This window comes from Ictalurus punctatus, chromosome 21, assembly GCF_001660625.3.
Source record: "Ictalurus punctatus breed USDA103 chromosome 21, Coco_2.0, whole genome shotgun sequence".
Lineage (NCBI taxonomy): Eukaryota > Metazoa > Chordata > Actinopteri > Siluriformes > Ictaluridae > Ictalurus > Ictalurus punctatus.
The window spans coordinates 11,485,215-11,501,672 of record NC_030436.2 but is presented as its reverse complement, the minus strand read 5'-3'; the positions used below and the strand labels follow the sequence as shown (position 1 = coordinate 11,501,672).

At 34.4% G+C, this 16,458-nt stretch overlaps 1 protein-coding gene across 2 annotated transcripts; it reads left to right on the top strand.

The window, feature by feature from the left end:
• Window positions 1-4,145: 4,145 nt before the first annotated feature.
• On the top strand, window positions 4,146-13,085 carry LOC108281018 (homeobox protein Hox-C9). Of its 2 annotated transcripts, XM_017496555.3 has the most exons (3): window positions 4,146-4,516; window positions 9,890-10,340; window positions 12,190-13,085. In XM_017496555.3, exons 2-3 carry the CDS (start codon window positions 9,908-9,910, stop codon window positions 12,429-12,431), a joined length of 675 nt encoding a protein of 224 aa, XP_017352044.1. In that variant the 5' UTR covers window positions 4,146-4,516; window positions 9,890-9,907; the 3' UTR covers window positions 12,432-13,085. The 2 variants fall into 2 exon arrangements, with proteins under 2 accessions (XP_017352044.1, XP_053530021.1); XM_053674046.1 differs by lacking the exon at window positions 4,146-4,516 and having other exon boundaries at window positions 9,780-10,340.
• Window positions 13,086-16,458: the final 3,373 nt, after the last annotated feature.

The window sequence follows — 16,458 nt, the reverse complement described above, 5'->3', positions numbered from 1 at the left end:
ATGTCGTTTGGTTAGGATCGATTGTAATTACAACTCTCAGCCACCACGATGGCGCTCTTACTCTGCATAGAAAGCAGAAAAAATTCACCTTCACTCCTTTAGCAGTAAAGAAGAAATGGACCAATGGACGATACTATTCAGTGATAGTGTGTAGATCCTGATCTACAATCCATGAGAGAGAGTGATGAGTGGTGGAGGAATTAATATGCTGCTTTTAACAGAACCAGGTGATGAGATAAAATTCTTTAAATTAATGTTAAATTGAAGACGATTAAATGAATGAAAGTCATTGACAAGGTTCTCTCTACTGATCTTTTTGTATTGAGAAGCTCACTTTGCTGGTGTTATATCTGAAGGACTTTACATGACACCTATGACATGCTTCTCGATCCTGGCGCCGTACTGGTACTTCAGGAATTTGATTTAAACCTTGAGTCACGTGGGACGCCGTGCTGTTGGCTTTTTTTTTTTTTTTTTTTTAAGTACTGTCTTGTCTTAGGTCCAAAACAGCACACTACTTTACCAAGTATAGGCCTATGTCAAATATTCACTAATTTATGACTATTCTTTCACAGATTTTTGTTAATGAAGAAATTATATTTTGTTTACATCAATATGCTGTTTTATTCTGGATGCCATTCCTTGTTTTTTTTTTTTCGTTTATTTCTTTCATTGTTTTGATTTGCTTTTCATTATATATTATATGCTGAAATGTTCCCCCATCTTTTGTTATATAGCTTGAAAATGCGAAACAACAGTAATGACAATCGTTCTCAGTGTAAAAATCGCCACATTGTAAATACATCAGAATTAATAAATGAAGTCATAAAAGTTCGGTTCAGTGTCGGTCGTTTTTATTTTTACTTTTAATTCAGCACTTTAAAATGCTTCATCATGTTTCCATGGAAACGGATCGTTCCACTAGGGGTGGCATGCACTGTAGTCGTTGTCTCTTACAAAAAAAATCAAAACAGATTTTGATGTGGGGGAAAAACATTTCCATAACGATTCTCATTTCGTGTTACTCTAAAATATTGCAAAATTTACAGAAGTTAGTGGTTTAACAAGCGCGTTGTTATGGAAACCATTAACCCGCCACGTGTATCTTCCCGAAAAAAGGACTCTCGATGCCAAAACTGCTCAATGCACAGTTCGCTTCTGTTTTCATGTCCTTGTGTTTTTCAAGAGAAATCAGTTTGTGTCAACCAGAAGCTATGATATGTAAATATGGTTATATTCTATAAAACATAATAGATTCTGTTCCTGTATACCGCAGAAATACATTCAAGTGCGAACCTTTAAAGAGGCCTATACCTTTGTCTGAATCTGAGACACTCTCACATTCAAGGTCAACTAAATCTCCTATGAATAAATGCTTACAAGTGAATCCAACCAAAGTGAACTGTATCACAGAGACAATTCCTACACCAAGGACAAGAATGTAATGGAGTACAATATCTATAACGAGAAAACGTTAGCTCTAAACCTAGGAGCCATTTTAATAGCTATAGCATTTAATAAGTTAAAAATGTAATAAGTCATGTAAACCTGTTTTGGATTAATGCAAATGTCAAAGATAACAGTGTAATAATCATATTGACGTTCAACAGGTTAATGTATGCTGTCCATTTTTTTTTTGCATGTGTTCCAGTTGTCAATGAAGCTGCTTTTAATAAGAGAGAATTATTTTAGGTTGATGCATAAATGTTTTCGTTTTCCGGTATGTGTTGTTCATTGTAACACCATAACATTAACAAATCAAAACAAATAATATCAATATCATGAAATAACATACACATCGACTTGAATTTTTAGTTCATTATATTCAGTCTTTATAATAAAATACCCATATTATTTCACGAGATTCTATTTTAGGGAAGCTAATAAGCGAAATAAGACTGCTTTGGGCAAATTTGGAGCTTAACTGAAATTTTTTGGGGGGGTGGGGGCAACGTTTGATTTTTCTGTTATTCATCTGTTTAATGCTTTAAACTTTATGTCCGCATAATTGAAAAAAAACCCGTTTTATTATACTTGTCAGTATAATATTAATCGGTAAAAGAGCACCATGTATTTCGCTCGGGTCAAATTTGCATCCACTTTCATCAGGCTTTTAAATGCTGGTGTGTTTTGTGTTTTTATTGGGTTACAGACGGAGTGTTGTCCTTCAACCAGGCCATAATGGGCTTAACATGGGGTGGCATCGTACAGCCAGCTTGCCTTGTTTGGTCCTCTGGTAAAGAAAACACAACATTCACCTATCAGTTCTGCTTTAATAATCATTACAATATATATTGATGTCCAAATATCTGAAAGCACTAGTGAAAATATTTCCGTTTTGCATTCTTTTTTTTTTTTTTTTTTTTTAAATCTTTAATACAGCGTTTTCCATTACAGAAGATATTATCAGCAATAACTTGAGTGAAAATTAGGACACGGATTTCAGAATTTCTTAGTATTTGGTTCGTCACCCTTTTGCTTTAATAACAGCCTGCACTCGAGTTGACCTGGACACCACAAGTTTGTGTCAAAAAAACAAAAACTGCCGTTAGATCAAATCCTTCGGAGTGTCGTCTGAACGTTCAATAGAAGACGAACATCTTACCTTACACAAAAGATTTAACAGTCGGTATCACAAGTTAGCATCATGAGTCATGGATACTGAATATTTAAGATACTGAACATTACCTTATTAATTTTTTTATTTTATTTTTTTATTTATTTTTTTTTTATGTTCAAACTTTTTCCCAGTTATAAAATGTAAAACAAAATCCCAAATTTTCAGTGGTCCTTACTGTACTACATCGACAGTCACTGTCCAAAAATCACGGAAAATTTCTGTCTGTCTGGGAGGTGTGTGTAATTGTGTGTATCAGTGCAAATGTGTGCATTAATTCAATTAAAGAAAGGTGTTCATTGATTCCTCATATCGGATCGTCTCGAAAGTAGATTCTGTCAGAAAGTGAATCAGAAAGCTCTATATCAGTCTCATGGGGTGCTAATAAATATGTTGGAATGTAAATGTATGTAATGACAGCTAGTATAAACCTGGTGTTCCTTGCCCTAACATAAATAAACAAAATAGTTATAGCTTATACCCTTCTTATGAGTTTGGAAGAAGTAAACCATTAAGTCATTAAATGATCCAACAAACCAATGCGTCTGGTTGCAGTGTTGTAATCTAATCAAAGGACATTAACCTTGGACTTCATAATGTAATTAGCATGCTATACATGCAATAGGCTTAATTACCACACAGCTGAAACCTTCAGTCATGCACAACAAAATGTGCAGTGATTATAACTTAATGCTTTCTCTTAAGCTGTTTATATCTGAATATCTATAAGACGTGATTTATAAAGGCAAAAATACTCTCCTGTGTAGGCTCAAAGGAAATCCAACACACTTTGATTAAAATCTACAAAAACACATATTGGAAATGCAGTGTGTTAATTGTGGGTAAAAGGTCATTTGTTAAATTCTACTAAAATATTCATACTAACATCATTTTAAGGCTTTGGGATGTCACCCATATTTTAATGCAGTACATTTAGTGAATATAGATCATTCAACATTTGTAGTATGTTATATGATATCCATTTATCCAGTAGTGGTTGCATATTAAGAGAGTGAGCTTGGCTTCACTGAGAGAAGAGCGTCGCCATGGGGTCAAAAAGAGTATCGCACTTTAAGGATTAGGATCCGGTCTTGACACGTGAAGCTGTAAGAAATTACTGCAGACTGCCAGAGCTCCGAGCTATACTCGACAGGTTTCTCACCTAAACATATGCCTCTTAATATCAGCTCTTAATATTATTCATGCATTTGCGCAAAGGCATGAAGGGAAAGTTTTAAATGGCTTGTCGTTTATTTCGGACACCCGCATTTCATCTACAAAACGAAATATTTCAACAATTCACGGCAAGAAATCCGCAGTGTCGAATCCATGTAGTCTTCATTTCAATCCAGCTGTAAATCTTCTTTACATAATAGCACACATCGGCTATCGGGTACCTGTTGTTATTTAAAATAATAAAAGACCTTCTCTTGAGACTGGGTAGTAATGAAAGTAATGCATGCATTTTTTTAGATTTAGTCCCAGAAAACGGCCAAGACAAAGAGAAGAAAAGAAAGAGAGGGAGAGGGAAGGGTAGCAATGTAAGCGAAGCCATAACGTTGATTTAAATATCATCCAGGTGACCATAATAAGTCAGACTCATAAAATATCAGTGTCACTGTATTAGATCCGGATCGTCTGAGCTAGCTTTTATGATCTGCAAATTACAATGTGCTGCTGCCGCAGTAAAAAGTGTTTTTAACGTTGAAGAGGAGGATGGGCTTGCTGTGCTCGGCTACAGAGAGGAGCTTCCTTTTCATATGCTGTAGGACGAGCCGGGATCTTACTTTGTGATGGTTGGATTAAAAAAAAAACATTGCAAGGCGAGGGATGAAAAAGCCACGCGGTCTATTGGGACGTAGGAATTCGGCTAAAAGGAACACAAGGGCGCGGTGAAAGGTAAGATCTTGGGCAAAGACATGTGCATTTTTCTTTGCTTGGTCTGACACACTGGACTTCATGGCCGTTCATCACTGATAGGCACTTAGTATTGATTATATCGTCTCATTGCTACGGTTTATCGACGATTTTGACATCTCCAGTGGCGGGAAAATTAAAACATAGGCTATTTTATTTGCTCTGCCAGGGTGCACTGCTTTTTTGTTTGTTTGTGAGGGTTTTTTTGTTTGTTTGTTTTTTTCAGCAGCAGCAGCAGCAGCATTTTAGATTGTTTTATAGCAGGAGATGCTGTTTACGGCTTGTAGAATGAAAATGCTTGCCTGATTGTTTTGTACGTGACACTGATGTGTATGTTGACATTCCTTTAGTGTACAAGGCACGCAGTTCTAATTCATTTTCACAATCTACCACTGCAGACCTCATATATGAAAATAGCCAGATGTCCTGTTTTTATTTCTTTCTTTTTCATAATAGTAGCTGCATACACGCTGTGTTCTACATAGACTACTCAGTTTCGGGGTTTTAATGTTTTTGCCTGAGGTAGAAAGTCAAATACTGGATACACGGTTTAGTTGTGTTTAATGTTGACAGCTATGTGCTAGCTCTCTGCATAGAGTTGTTTCTGTATTTCAATGAAAATATACAATATAAGCAATTGTTTATTTAAATGTTAGGGTTGGTATTGTTTAATGCCATGAATTAGGTTTTTGCAGCTGTACAATTGTTTTGGTTATAGCATTGTATACAGATGACCCTATTTGAGCCATGAAGATATTTTTTGGATTGTCATTTGAAAGTCGTTGAATGGAGAGCCCGTTCCCTACCAGCTGATGCGTGGTTTAGGTAGTTTCATGTTGTTGGGATTCAACTTCCTGCCTCGGCAACAAGAAACTGCCTTGACTACGTCAGTTCGCCTTCATCAAGGGCATCCATTTACTTCAAATTACTCCTCTCTCTCTCTCTCTCTCTCTCTCTCTCTCTCTCTCTCTCTCTCTCTCTCTCTCTCTCTCTCTCTCTCTTCCGGCGATGGCATTTGAAATGAACCACCGTCTCGACTCTGTTATCTACAGAAAACCCCTGCCTGTTCTCTCTGGTTTTATGTGTCAATAAAAGTCTTCATTGAGTTAAATTGGGGCTGTAAAAGAAAAAAAAGGGCGAGCTTGATGCCTCAAGGCATACAGGCATACAGAGGAATTAATAGGATTTTTTTCACGTTTTTTTTTTGAGAATTTGAGAAATTTCAACATTATACTACAAACCATGCATTAATGAGTGAATTTATTCAGACACAAGTGCATGAAGTAAGCTTCAGAGGTTTTTACTCATCAGTTTCAATATAGAGCTTAATATAAATTGATATTAAAACATTTCTGATGTCACACTTTTATAAACTTTTATGTTATACTTTTCACTTTAAATGGCAAATCGGCAAACTTTTGGCATTCCTGCTTTTTCTACAAATATGTTGTATTTATGATTAACATGTCGGTTATAGCACTACGAGCTTATGTTGCTTGCTTATAATGAATTAAGATATGAGAAATAGATAAATTAAGCTTATGCAACACTTATTTCAAAATAAATGGTATAATTACTGTTTAAAGGGCAGACTGATGTGCGGAAGCGCGGCCTTCATAGGTCTTTAGTATTCATTATCCATATTGGATATTTACTAGTCTGCATGCTGTTATTAGTTCTAATAAAACGACCACAACTTACTTCATTTCGGAATTATGTTGTATTATTCAAGGCAGGTGGAAGTTTCCTCTCAGCAGATTCCTCGCTTTTACAAGCATCATTTTAAATATGAGTAAAATAATCAGTCAGTGTGTGTCTGCACGTAATTTTGTCCGGCAGCGGTCATTTTATTTTCATTTTCCTATAGTCCCTTCTTGCTTTTATCAGCATTGCAGCTTCTCAAAATATTTAATTTATTTAAACTTATCGTAGCTTTTGTTCTCAGCATTGCCACTGAACTCCCGGGTCTGGCAGTAGCCGTCTCACAGGCAACTCCTGAGTCAAAGTTAGGAATGGTTAAGGTTATGGTGAAAGGCGGGGTTAACGCTCGTAGTTCAGGATGCAAAGCATATAAACCTCCAAAAAATGGCTTCATACTCATATATGGTTTTTAATGTAATTGTGTGTGCAAATATATTACATAGCCTACGCACTGATTACTTTTTCCTCATAAGGTTTTTTAAACGCTTACACTACTATAGCGCTGTATGAAGAATCAGCACCGCAGTGGAACTGCTTTCACAAAATAAATTTCTTCAATTTAGACCCCTTATTCTAAGACTCTTGGGTAGAGCCTTCGTAGTGTTTATGATAGTAATATTTCTCTAACCGGATTCAATTAAATCAACGAATAAACAGCGTCATCAGCCGGACGTTATGAGTTCTCCAATCTTACTGTATACCAATGAATGCTAAAGTTATACATGTCAAATAAACACCCTATAAAGATGCTTTAAAATGTTTGTAAACTAAAAGGACACAGCAGGAGACGTGTAGATTGCTTCTGCATTGTGCTGCATTTATAATACCCTCTGCAGTTATGCTGCTCTTCATACAAGGCCCAAGACAGGAGATTTTATTACAAGAAAAACTACAAACTCAACACCAAGAGGGACAAATTATTCGACATCAGAGTCATATAAACTACAATGCTGCTCGTATAGCTGTTTGTTTCCTGTAATGAGTGTAAATGTAAACAGTGAACGTGATTAATAAAACCAGTAGGTTTAAATATGTACTTTTCGTGGAAATCAAGAAGAGCTATGAAAAGAGGGTAGAGGATAGTTATAAAATAAAAGTATAAAACACGTTTAAATCTGTATCGTATTTATTTAATCATTTGAGTTTTTTTTCTAGAGCAGTAAAATATAATAGTAATTTAACTCTACAATAAAAGACTTTATCTGTGAGAAACCCTAAACCTGCTCCACCTTGGGACTAGAGGATACTTGTCTACTTTAGTAGTAGGAAATAAATGTAGAGGTAATAAAATTACATCATGCACACACTATTCATAGAAACCTTTTTTTCAGGACGCCCTTCATCTGAAGCACAGTACACAATAATTAGAATTAAGTTTAACATAAGAGCAAAATTAGTTTAAAAACTAAACAAAGTAAACTAAACAGGAATACTAGCGACCACACAGATTTTTGTGTATTTTCGTAATTGTTTGCCAACCGATATTTAGCAAAAATAATCAAACAATGGAACTGTTTTTCTTAAATACAGAAATGATATAGATATATATGTTAATATTAGACAGAAAGCAGAAAGTTGGACAGAAAAGAGACGGCAAGAGCGTCACATTGGAGTTATTATAACACAACCAATACGCAAGAAAAAAAGTGCATAAAATAAGAATTTTCTGATTATAACCAATTAAAAATGTAACAATGATTTAAAATATCTTCATTTAAACTCGCACACACACACACACACACACACACACACACACACACACACACACACACACACACACACACACACACACACACACACACACACACCTTTGACCACACCAGGCACTAAATACTTACTTGAAGCATAAAGGAACCTCGTTTGTGTTTCCATTTTTCATTTCTGCCCATATTTTTCATCCTACAAGAATTGATAACGTTTATTATTTTAGTTTAGCAATGTAAATGTAACGAGTTTAAACCAGAGATAAAGCGAGGCCATGCTAGGTTTCCTAGCAAGGTAACTAACATTAGTTAGCTAGCCTGATATTTTATATATATAACCCATATAGGATATTTGTATACTTGAATAGACTACTGTATATTTTTATTGACAAAAATGTTTAAAGAAAAGTATAATTATACAATTGAAGCAGTGTTTGTTTGTTTGTTTGTTTGTTTTTTTACTGAAATACAGCTACAGTTTTCAGCATGTAGTCCTGTAAAATTGTTTTGCCATCTAATTAAAAATACAGTCTTCTATTACTGTAAACACACATTACAGTAAGAATGTTGTAAATATTAATTCCAGTCTTTATCTGAAACTATAGTTCATTAATGCGGCTACAAAAGACCGAAAGTATTAGTTTGAAACTTATAGTCGTTCTGTTTTATTTGATTTTTTTTGTTTGCAATGTACATTGTTTTAAGTCTTATATCCAACAAGTTATATACATAATTGTTCTTGAAAGGTCACTGAACCCTGAGCTTGTTATAGCCTTGGATTTGCAGTAAATGGATATTGCAGTGTTCAAGCCGTCAGTGAATTTTACATTTGGATTTGATGAGGACTCTATGAGCCAAATTTTATTTAGAATATCAAACTTTCAACGCAGCATTAAATTAAATATAATTTTAATTTTTTAGGAATTGAGGTATTTCAACATTTGACTTGCTCTACATCCAAGATAAGCCGTATTTATTTATGGAAAGCAAAAAATTAAATCAGTTCAAGCTCTAAACACACACACACACACACACACACACACACACACACACACACACACACACACACACACACACATATATATATATATATATATATATATATATATATATATATATATATATATATATATATATATATATATATATATATATATATATATATAAAACACCTGAAAACCTAGGGGTCTTTTTTTAAGTTGCTGTTTTGGAGATGCAAGACAAGAAAGTTAAGGACATTTAAATAAATAGACCAAGTGTTTAAAAATAATAACATTTTTGTAAAATGTTGAACAGCACGAGCTCTCTGAATCCGGACTGAAATCCTACAGTTTTAAAGTTAATTTATCAGTTTACTGTCCAGTTGGCTTTGTTGCTTCAAGCTTAATCGGCGCGTTTCATGCGTTTCAAGTTCACATTGTGCATTTTATTTGCGTGGTGTTTTATTATGAGTGTCTTACTCGCATTACGATGTTTAATCCAGGATTCCGACCATGTGTGTGCAGTGCAGTGTTGTAAGGTAATAACTCAGTTAACATTTTTCTTAATAATGACCCATGTTACGAGAATTACACAAAAATAAAATGCCAGAAACAACATAAAATAGTGGTTGGGTAAAACGATGACGCCACAGTGCTAGAAATCTGGGCTCGTGGGGGGCGGGTCTGTGCAAATGGAGCTTGGTGGTATCGATAATACATTTTTATTAGATTAAAAATTGTATAATAAAGATTAATTTAGCTAAAGCTGAAATCACTACTGCACATTAAAATAACGATCCAATAAGCCTACTGTCTAAATAGTTCCACAGTGTGGATTTTTTTTCACCCTCACGTGTTCAATGTCAGCCAATGGCCGAGAAGAAGACGCGAGAGAAATAATTACCTGTCACGACTGTATCACTAAACACAAACAGACATTGCACTCCATATTAATCTGAATGCATGTTTAGGAGGCTGAGGACGTCGTCATGTCGGCGAACTATTTTGTGGATTCACTGATAAACAATGAACCTCAAGAGGTGCTCAAGGCCAGCGCGCATTTCTCAGACATGTGTTCATCGCCATTTTTATCAGCAGACTGTTCACACCTTTCTTCGTGCAGCTTTGCATCCAAAAATGCTGTCTTCGCGTCGTCGTGGGATTCAATATATTCACAAAATTCCGTGTTTTATGCCAAACATCCGGGCATTGGCGCAGACTCGAGGTTTTTACAGCCGTGGATTGAACCTGCAGTGAGCAGTAGAAATTACGAGGTGAAATCTGGTGACTTCTCAGACATGAGACATAAAGAAAACTCGGGTTATTTCTACAAACCATCGACTCCTACAAAGACTCAGCAGATCAACTCTCTTCCACTCAACTCCGGAAAGACTAAAGAAGACAAACCCGGGTTAGATCCCAGTAAGTTAACCACTTTACAATAATTACCGTGAAGACTAATCAAATATCAAAATACAAACAAACACGTGATGCGTTTTAAGGCTAATTTTGCGAGATGTGCAATGAAATGTGCAGTCTGTTTACAGCACAATGAAAATAGCAGATTAGATAAACTCTCTGTTTACATTGGTTAGATGTTGCATGTTCCATCATTTAATTTTAAATTAGCTATTTGAATGATTTGGTGGTGTACAGGATAATAATGAAGCAAGATTCTTAGATTCTCACAGTCCCTTGTTTACATTTTCATGGTGTCAGTAATCCGTTTTGCAAGCTGAAGTAAGCAGGTAAAACGGTAACGCAATAATTTAAAGTAAAAGTGTCTATTTACTGCAAATAAAACAGCTGAATATGAGTTTACTGTCTGCATGTTGGCACAAAGTGTAATCTCGGGAAATTTTACCCAGAATAAACTCGATTTAAGATGGGGTACATTAAACCATTTACACCCATTTAAAATGGAGGCAGCATTCAATCCACTATAGTGTTAATATAATTACTATGTTGTAAACCAAATAGCCTACTTTAATGCTATGATATTAACTTTGTAAGTTATCTCTACTTAACGGACAAAGAAGGCCTACTATAATAAAGTATACATGAGTTTAAGCTTTTCCAGAATAATGATTTTAAAAAAGTGAATAAACTGAATTCTCCCTTGTTATGGCACTATCCTGCCTTCTACATAAAGTAGAGAAGATTATCCAGGAAGATTCACTGAATAACTCTGTGCATTTTTTTTTTTTTAACTACATACTGTAAACATGAAACATTTGATTTTTTTAACTACAGGACGATGTTCAACATTGACATGGTGCTCATATCGAGTTTTGATTACAAAGTGTGGAAAGGAACCTAACTTATTCTTCATTTACTACGAAAGATAGATTGATAGACATTTTCCATTCACAAGATGCTGAAGATGCATGAAGATGCTAATCAGGCACTTTCAAAAGCGATAAATCAGGATTAAGAGTGGGCAGCTATGTTCTGTTTCTATCTATTTATTATGTTTATATTTTTAGTCTAATTCCAGAGCAAATTCCACATAGGTTTTATGGTTATAATCAGACATGAGCTGTAAAGAGGTTATAAAATCCGGCTTCGAGGAAAGTTTTTTTTAAAGCATCAGGTACTTCTAGTTAAATTATTTATTTTTTAAATTTAAAATAATGCATTTGAATTTCTATTAAAATCATCCACACACACACACACACACACACACACACACACACACACACACACACACACACACACACACACACACACACACACACACACAAACAGAGACTTTGTTTTTGTCATATTTAAAAAGTGTAGTATTTGTTGTCACACACTAGTTTGGCAGTATCGATTTAAGCGTGGTTTTGTTTATCTTTCGAAGTTTTAATGTTGACATCAAAACATTTTAATTGAGTTGTTGGTAACCTGAAGGCTTTAAAAGTCTTTTATGAGGCAATAAAGCCATGGGACATTGTTGCATTTTTTATTTTAAAGTCTCTTTGACCTTCTTAAGAAAGGAGTAGTACAGAAATGTGATGAGAAGATTGAGATTTTAGTGATTTTTTTTTAAATAACCAAATTTTAATAATTATACGTAAATGATTTTACCTTTGAGGACAAGCTGTATAGAAAATGGATGGATGATTTGACATTTGTACGTAAAGAATACACTCTAACTATTAAATTACTAATTAATTACTAGTTGTTATTCATATACATGAGGTAAAGGCAGAAACAGACTGAATATGCAAACAGCCACGTAGAACAATTATTAATTTACTTACTTACTTATTGAATTTTATTTCAGATAACCCCGCGGTCAGTTGGATAAATGCAAAGTCAACAAGAAAGAAACGCTGTCCTTACACTAAATATCAAATTTTAGAGCTGGAAAAGGAATTTTTGTTCAACATGTACCTGACCCGAGACCGTCGGTACGAAGTGGCACGCGACCTCAATCTCACGGAGCGGCAGGTCAAAATCTGGTTTCAAAATCGACGCATGAAAATGAAGAAAATGAACACGGATATGACTCATGGCAACAAGTAGCGCATTCATTAGCGACACATTTTCTGGACAAAACTTCAATTCTATTGTATATTTTCCAGGGGAAAATACTTATTGTGATATGATGTTATCCAAAGTAGCAAATGTAACATAGCCTAATATTAGATTTAAAAAGTGAAAACGTTTAAAGTCTGAAACATGCATAGTTTCTACATTTGAACGTTGTAATCTTGTTGTTGTTGATTTTGTCAGCAGTATTATTCTCCTTCAGTTTGCCTTTTTTATTACACAGTTACAATATGTAACTGAAAGAGCATGTGTTTCCTTATAACATTAAGTATTTCTTATAACAATTTTGTATGAAATAAACCATTCTGCTGATGACGAAAGCAAATGGAGTAAAAGTGTTGGACGGCCAGAACACCTGAAGTATTCTGATTAAAAAAAACAACGGAATTTTGATTAACATCTTTTACTGTTCTCTTCTTCTTCTTTTTCTTCTACTCAAGCCCCTTTTATAAGAAATATTTTGAAATTACAAAATATAAGGGGAAGTTCATTTTACATTGCCTTATTATTGTCTACCAAAAAAATGGTTATTTCAGAGTTGTTATAAATGTGAGCAGTGTTATTGCCATGCTGAAACTTAAGCTTCATTACTTTGTTTTTATGCTTACTAATATAAAAAAAAAACAAGGCACGTATCGTGAACGTCTTCCGAAATATAAAACCAGGTTTTGAGCGCACATTTGGGGAAAACGTTACTGAATCCTACACGTCATAAGGTTTAGAATCAGATGTGTATATACAAATATATATGGCGATTTCTAGACAGTTGAAGTTGTTGTTTTTCTTTAATTTTTTTCCATCGAAGTATGTGAGACGTTTTCTGGCCCAGAAAGACAACAAGGAGAAATTTCCTTATTTTTTTCTAACAGCACCACAAACAGTAATGACAGGATGTGAAGAGATTTTAAGGCTCTATCTAGTCAGAGTCTTCCGTTCGCAGCAATGCAGCTTTACGACCCTGATTCGGAAGCGCTGTTTGTCTCGGGGGTCAAACAAAACAAAACGGAACTGGCTAGACGTCTGGCCTAAATGACTTTATTGTTTTTATTGGAGGCGACGCTGAGGCTTGTTACAAAGGGGTTATTACACTTGTTTTTGGTCCACGACAAACGCGTCCACCCTGTTTTTTCCTTCATCACAGTCCTCAGTCAATGGGAAAGGGGTTCGAAATGCCCGAATTTCAGATTTCATCAAGGGTGAGTGTTTGCTATTCTAGAATATACGGGCTGTTTATTTTGTACATGATGAAATAATACAAAATACAATTACACTAAGAACTAAGGTAGCTTTCTTCAAACAATGAAATAATCCAAATCCATTATAGATACATTCTGTAGGTTACTGAAGAATATGGGTTTTAACAATGTTTAAAGGATATTCTATGTTTGGGGGCAAAATTACAACTAGAACTAGTTCAGATTAGCTCAGTCAAAATAATGTGTTGAAATAAAGCAGCATTAGATATCAACAAACCACATTAATAGATGATTAGGGAACGGGGGGGGGGGGTCGCTGGAGAATAAATTGACATGAAAATAAACATTTTTCAAAAAGCAAGTATTAAGAAATGAATGCCGGAATCAATTAATTCACAAACACTTGTATGTATATACATGGCACAGGAAAATAAATGCCACTGTTAAATGCTGTTCTGTGCGTCTAACATGGACTCTAAAAATGTAAAATAGCGATGTAATATGTCCAAAAAGTTAACAAACCCAACAGTTATCTAACAACAGGAAAAAAGACCGTTGCTGAGACTGTTGGAGCAGTAAATAAAATGACCACTAGATGTCGCCGATGACCCATCTTCAGACAATTCTGAAATGGAGGAGAACTGCGAGCTGATGGAGCCGTGTTTTGATGCATGGAAAGGACATAAATACGTTAAAAGTGCCGATTTTAAATATTTATTGTAAGTATTGTAACCAAAATTAGATTAAGAAGACGCTTCGTGATTGGACGCAATTTATTTCCAAAGGTTTAACCCTAAAAAGTTTTTTTGTTGTTGTTTATTTTAAAACATATATCACAGAGAGATTGTGTCCATTTCATTTTCATCTCACAATAATTTAAAGCGTTTAAGTTTGTAGACATTGTTTATCTGTATATATTTAGTATATCTCTTTTGTGTAAGCTATAAAATTATGAAGTTCCGGTCTCTCTGTCTCTTATTTACGCTCCCACCTGCCATCACTTAGAGCCCCGAGCAGGGGGGAAATTTCTGAGACTCCCATTTTCTTCTGGATTTCTTTTATTTGTTTCTATTAGATGAGAATACTGTACTATTCATTACGTATTTTAATATAAATTTCAAAATAATTGTTGTGGCAGATATTTGTATAATAAAAGAGAGTCTGGATTAAAACGTGCGTCGGAACAACGCAAAGAAGGAGTGAACACAACAAAGATGGTTTAAGGATTATTGTGGGGAAGAAAAACTATTTGTTGTTGGAAATAAAATGAGAAGTCATATGAGAATGAACACCTGAGGATTTTTTTATGAGGCTCTATGGTTGATGCAAACTGCAGACTCATCTTTAAGAAAAGTGCAAAGGTACAAACAGCACACACGCACGCGCACACACACACACACACACACATACACACACACACACACACACACACACACACACACACACACACACACACACACACACACACACACACACACTTAAACAGCAAAAATAATTTGAAGACCCTGATTTTAACCACACGGTTACTACAAGAATATTCCGAGATCACATTTAATCCTTACTTAGTTTTTGATATTTTGTAGCAATTTCAGATATTGTATTTTTGCTACAGCTATTACTACTAAAATGTGACCAAACATTAAATGTAATATAAGTGTATACGTTTGTTAAAATGCACATTTTTGGGGAGTAACTGTTGCATTAAAATGATCAAATCAATAAAATGACCTTTAAGCCATATCAAATAACTAACTGCGTTAAATATTTTAGAAAAAATCATGGATCTAAAGCAAGGATCAAAAGAAAGGCCTCATAACAATTCTAGTCATTACTCATGTAGCTGTTTTTATTCTGATTTCCTTAAACATATATTTACGTATATTTACAAAGTAGTGTGTTATTTGTTTTTTTGTTTTTTTTGGTATAAGCCAACAATCCTTAAATTAAAAGTATTTATAAACCACATTTAAAATCGATGTGTACCAAACAATGTTTAAATGAATACAAGCTGAAATATTTACATGAACAAATAAAAGCGTGAAATAACTACACCAGTTAAATGACAACGCTAATTTCCACCTAAAAAACACCTCACTACTACCTACACAAATGCTTTTAACCTCACTAGTGAACTTCAGGAAGTTTTTCTTAAATACGGAAGTAACATTTGTCTGAGAGTTTTGTTCATTCTTGAGATCTTTGAACTTTTATACTGCCAGTAAATGAAATGTTCTAAAAGGTTGTAAAAGCCTGTAAACTTTATTGGTGGACCATAAACTAATTAATGTCCAAAAATAAAAAGGAAAGGAGGAAGAAACGATATATTTGTCCTCTCCAAATCGGAGTACTAATATTTAAAATTGAACAAGGTTATAAGCGTTGAGATTATGATTAGCTAATTTTATCAAAACGATACTACTGCCGTTGGGTATCAAATATTATTTATACAGGTTAATGAGAGAAGTATTAGTTCATGACTTTCACAGAGTTGAAGTTATAATTGTAACCTGGTGTTAATAAAACCTAAGAAATCGTTTTACTTGAGATCCTCGTTATATATTTGTGTTGTGTGTAAAAAAAAAAAAAAAGAGTTATTATTGTTGCTATTATTACTATTATTAGTATTATTATCATCACAGTTGTTGTAGTTGACATAATGAATCTAATTACGACCCCCCCCCTTTTTTTTTCCTTTTCCAGACTCCCATTGCTCATCTTATTAGTGCTAGTAGTTCTCTTTTATTTAATCTTTATTTTCAAACTTTATGTATCCAGACTCTGACGATGGAAATGTAAGATTATTT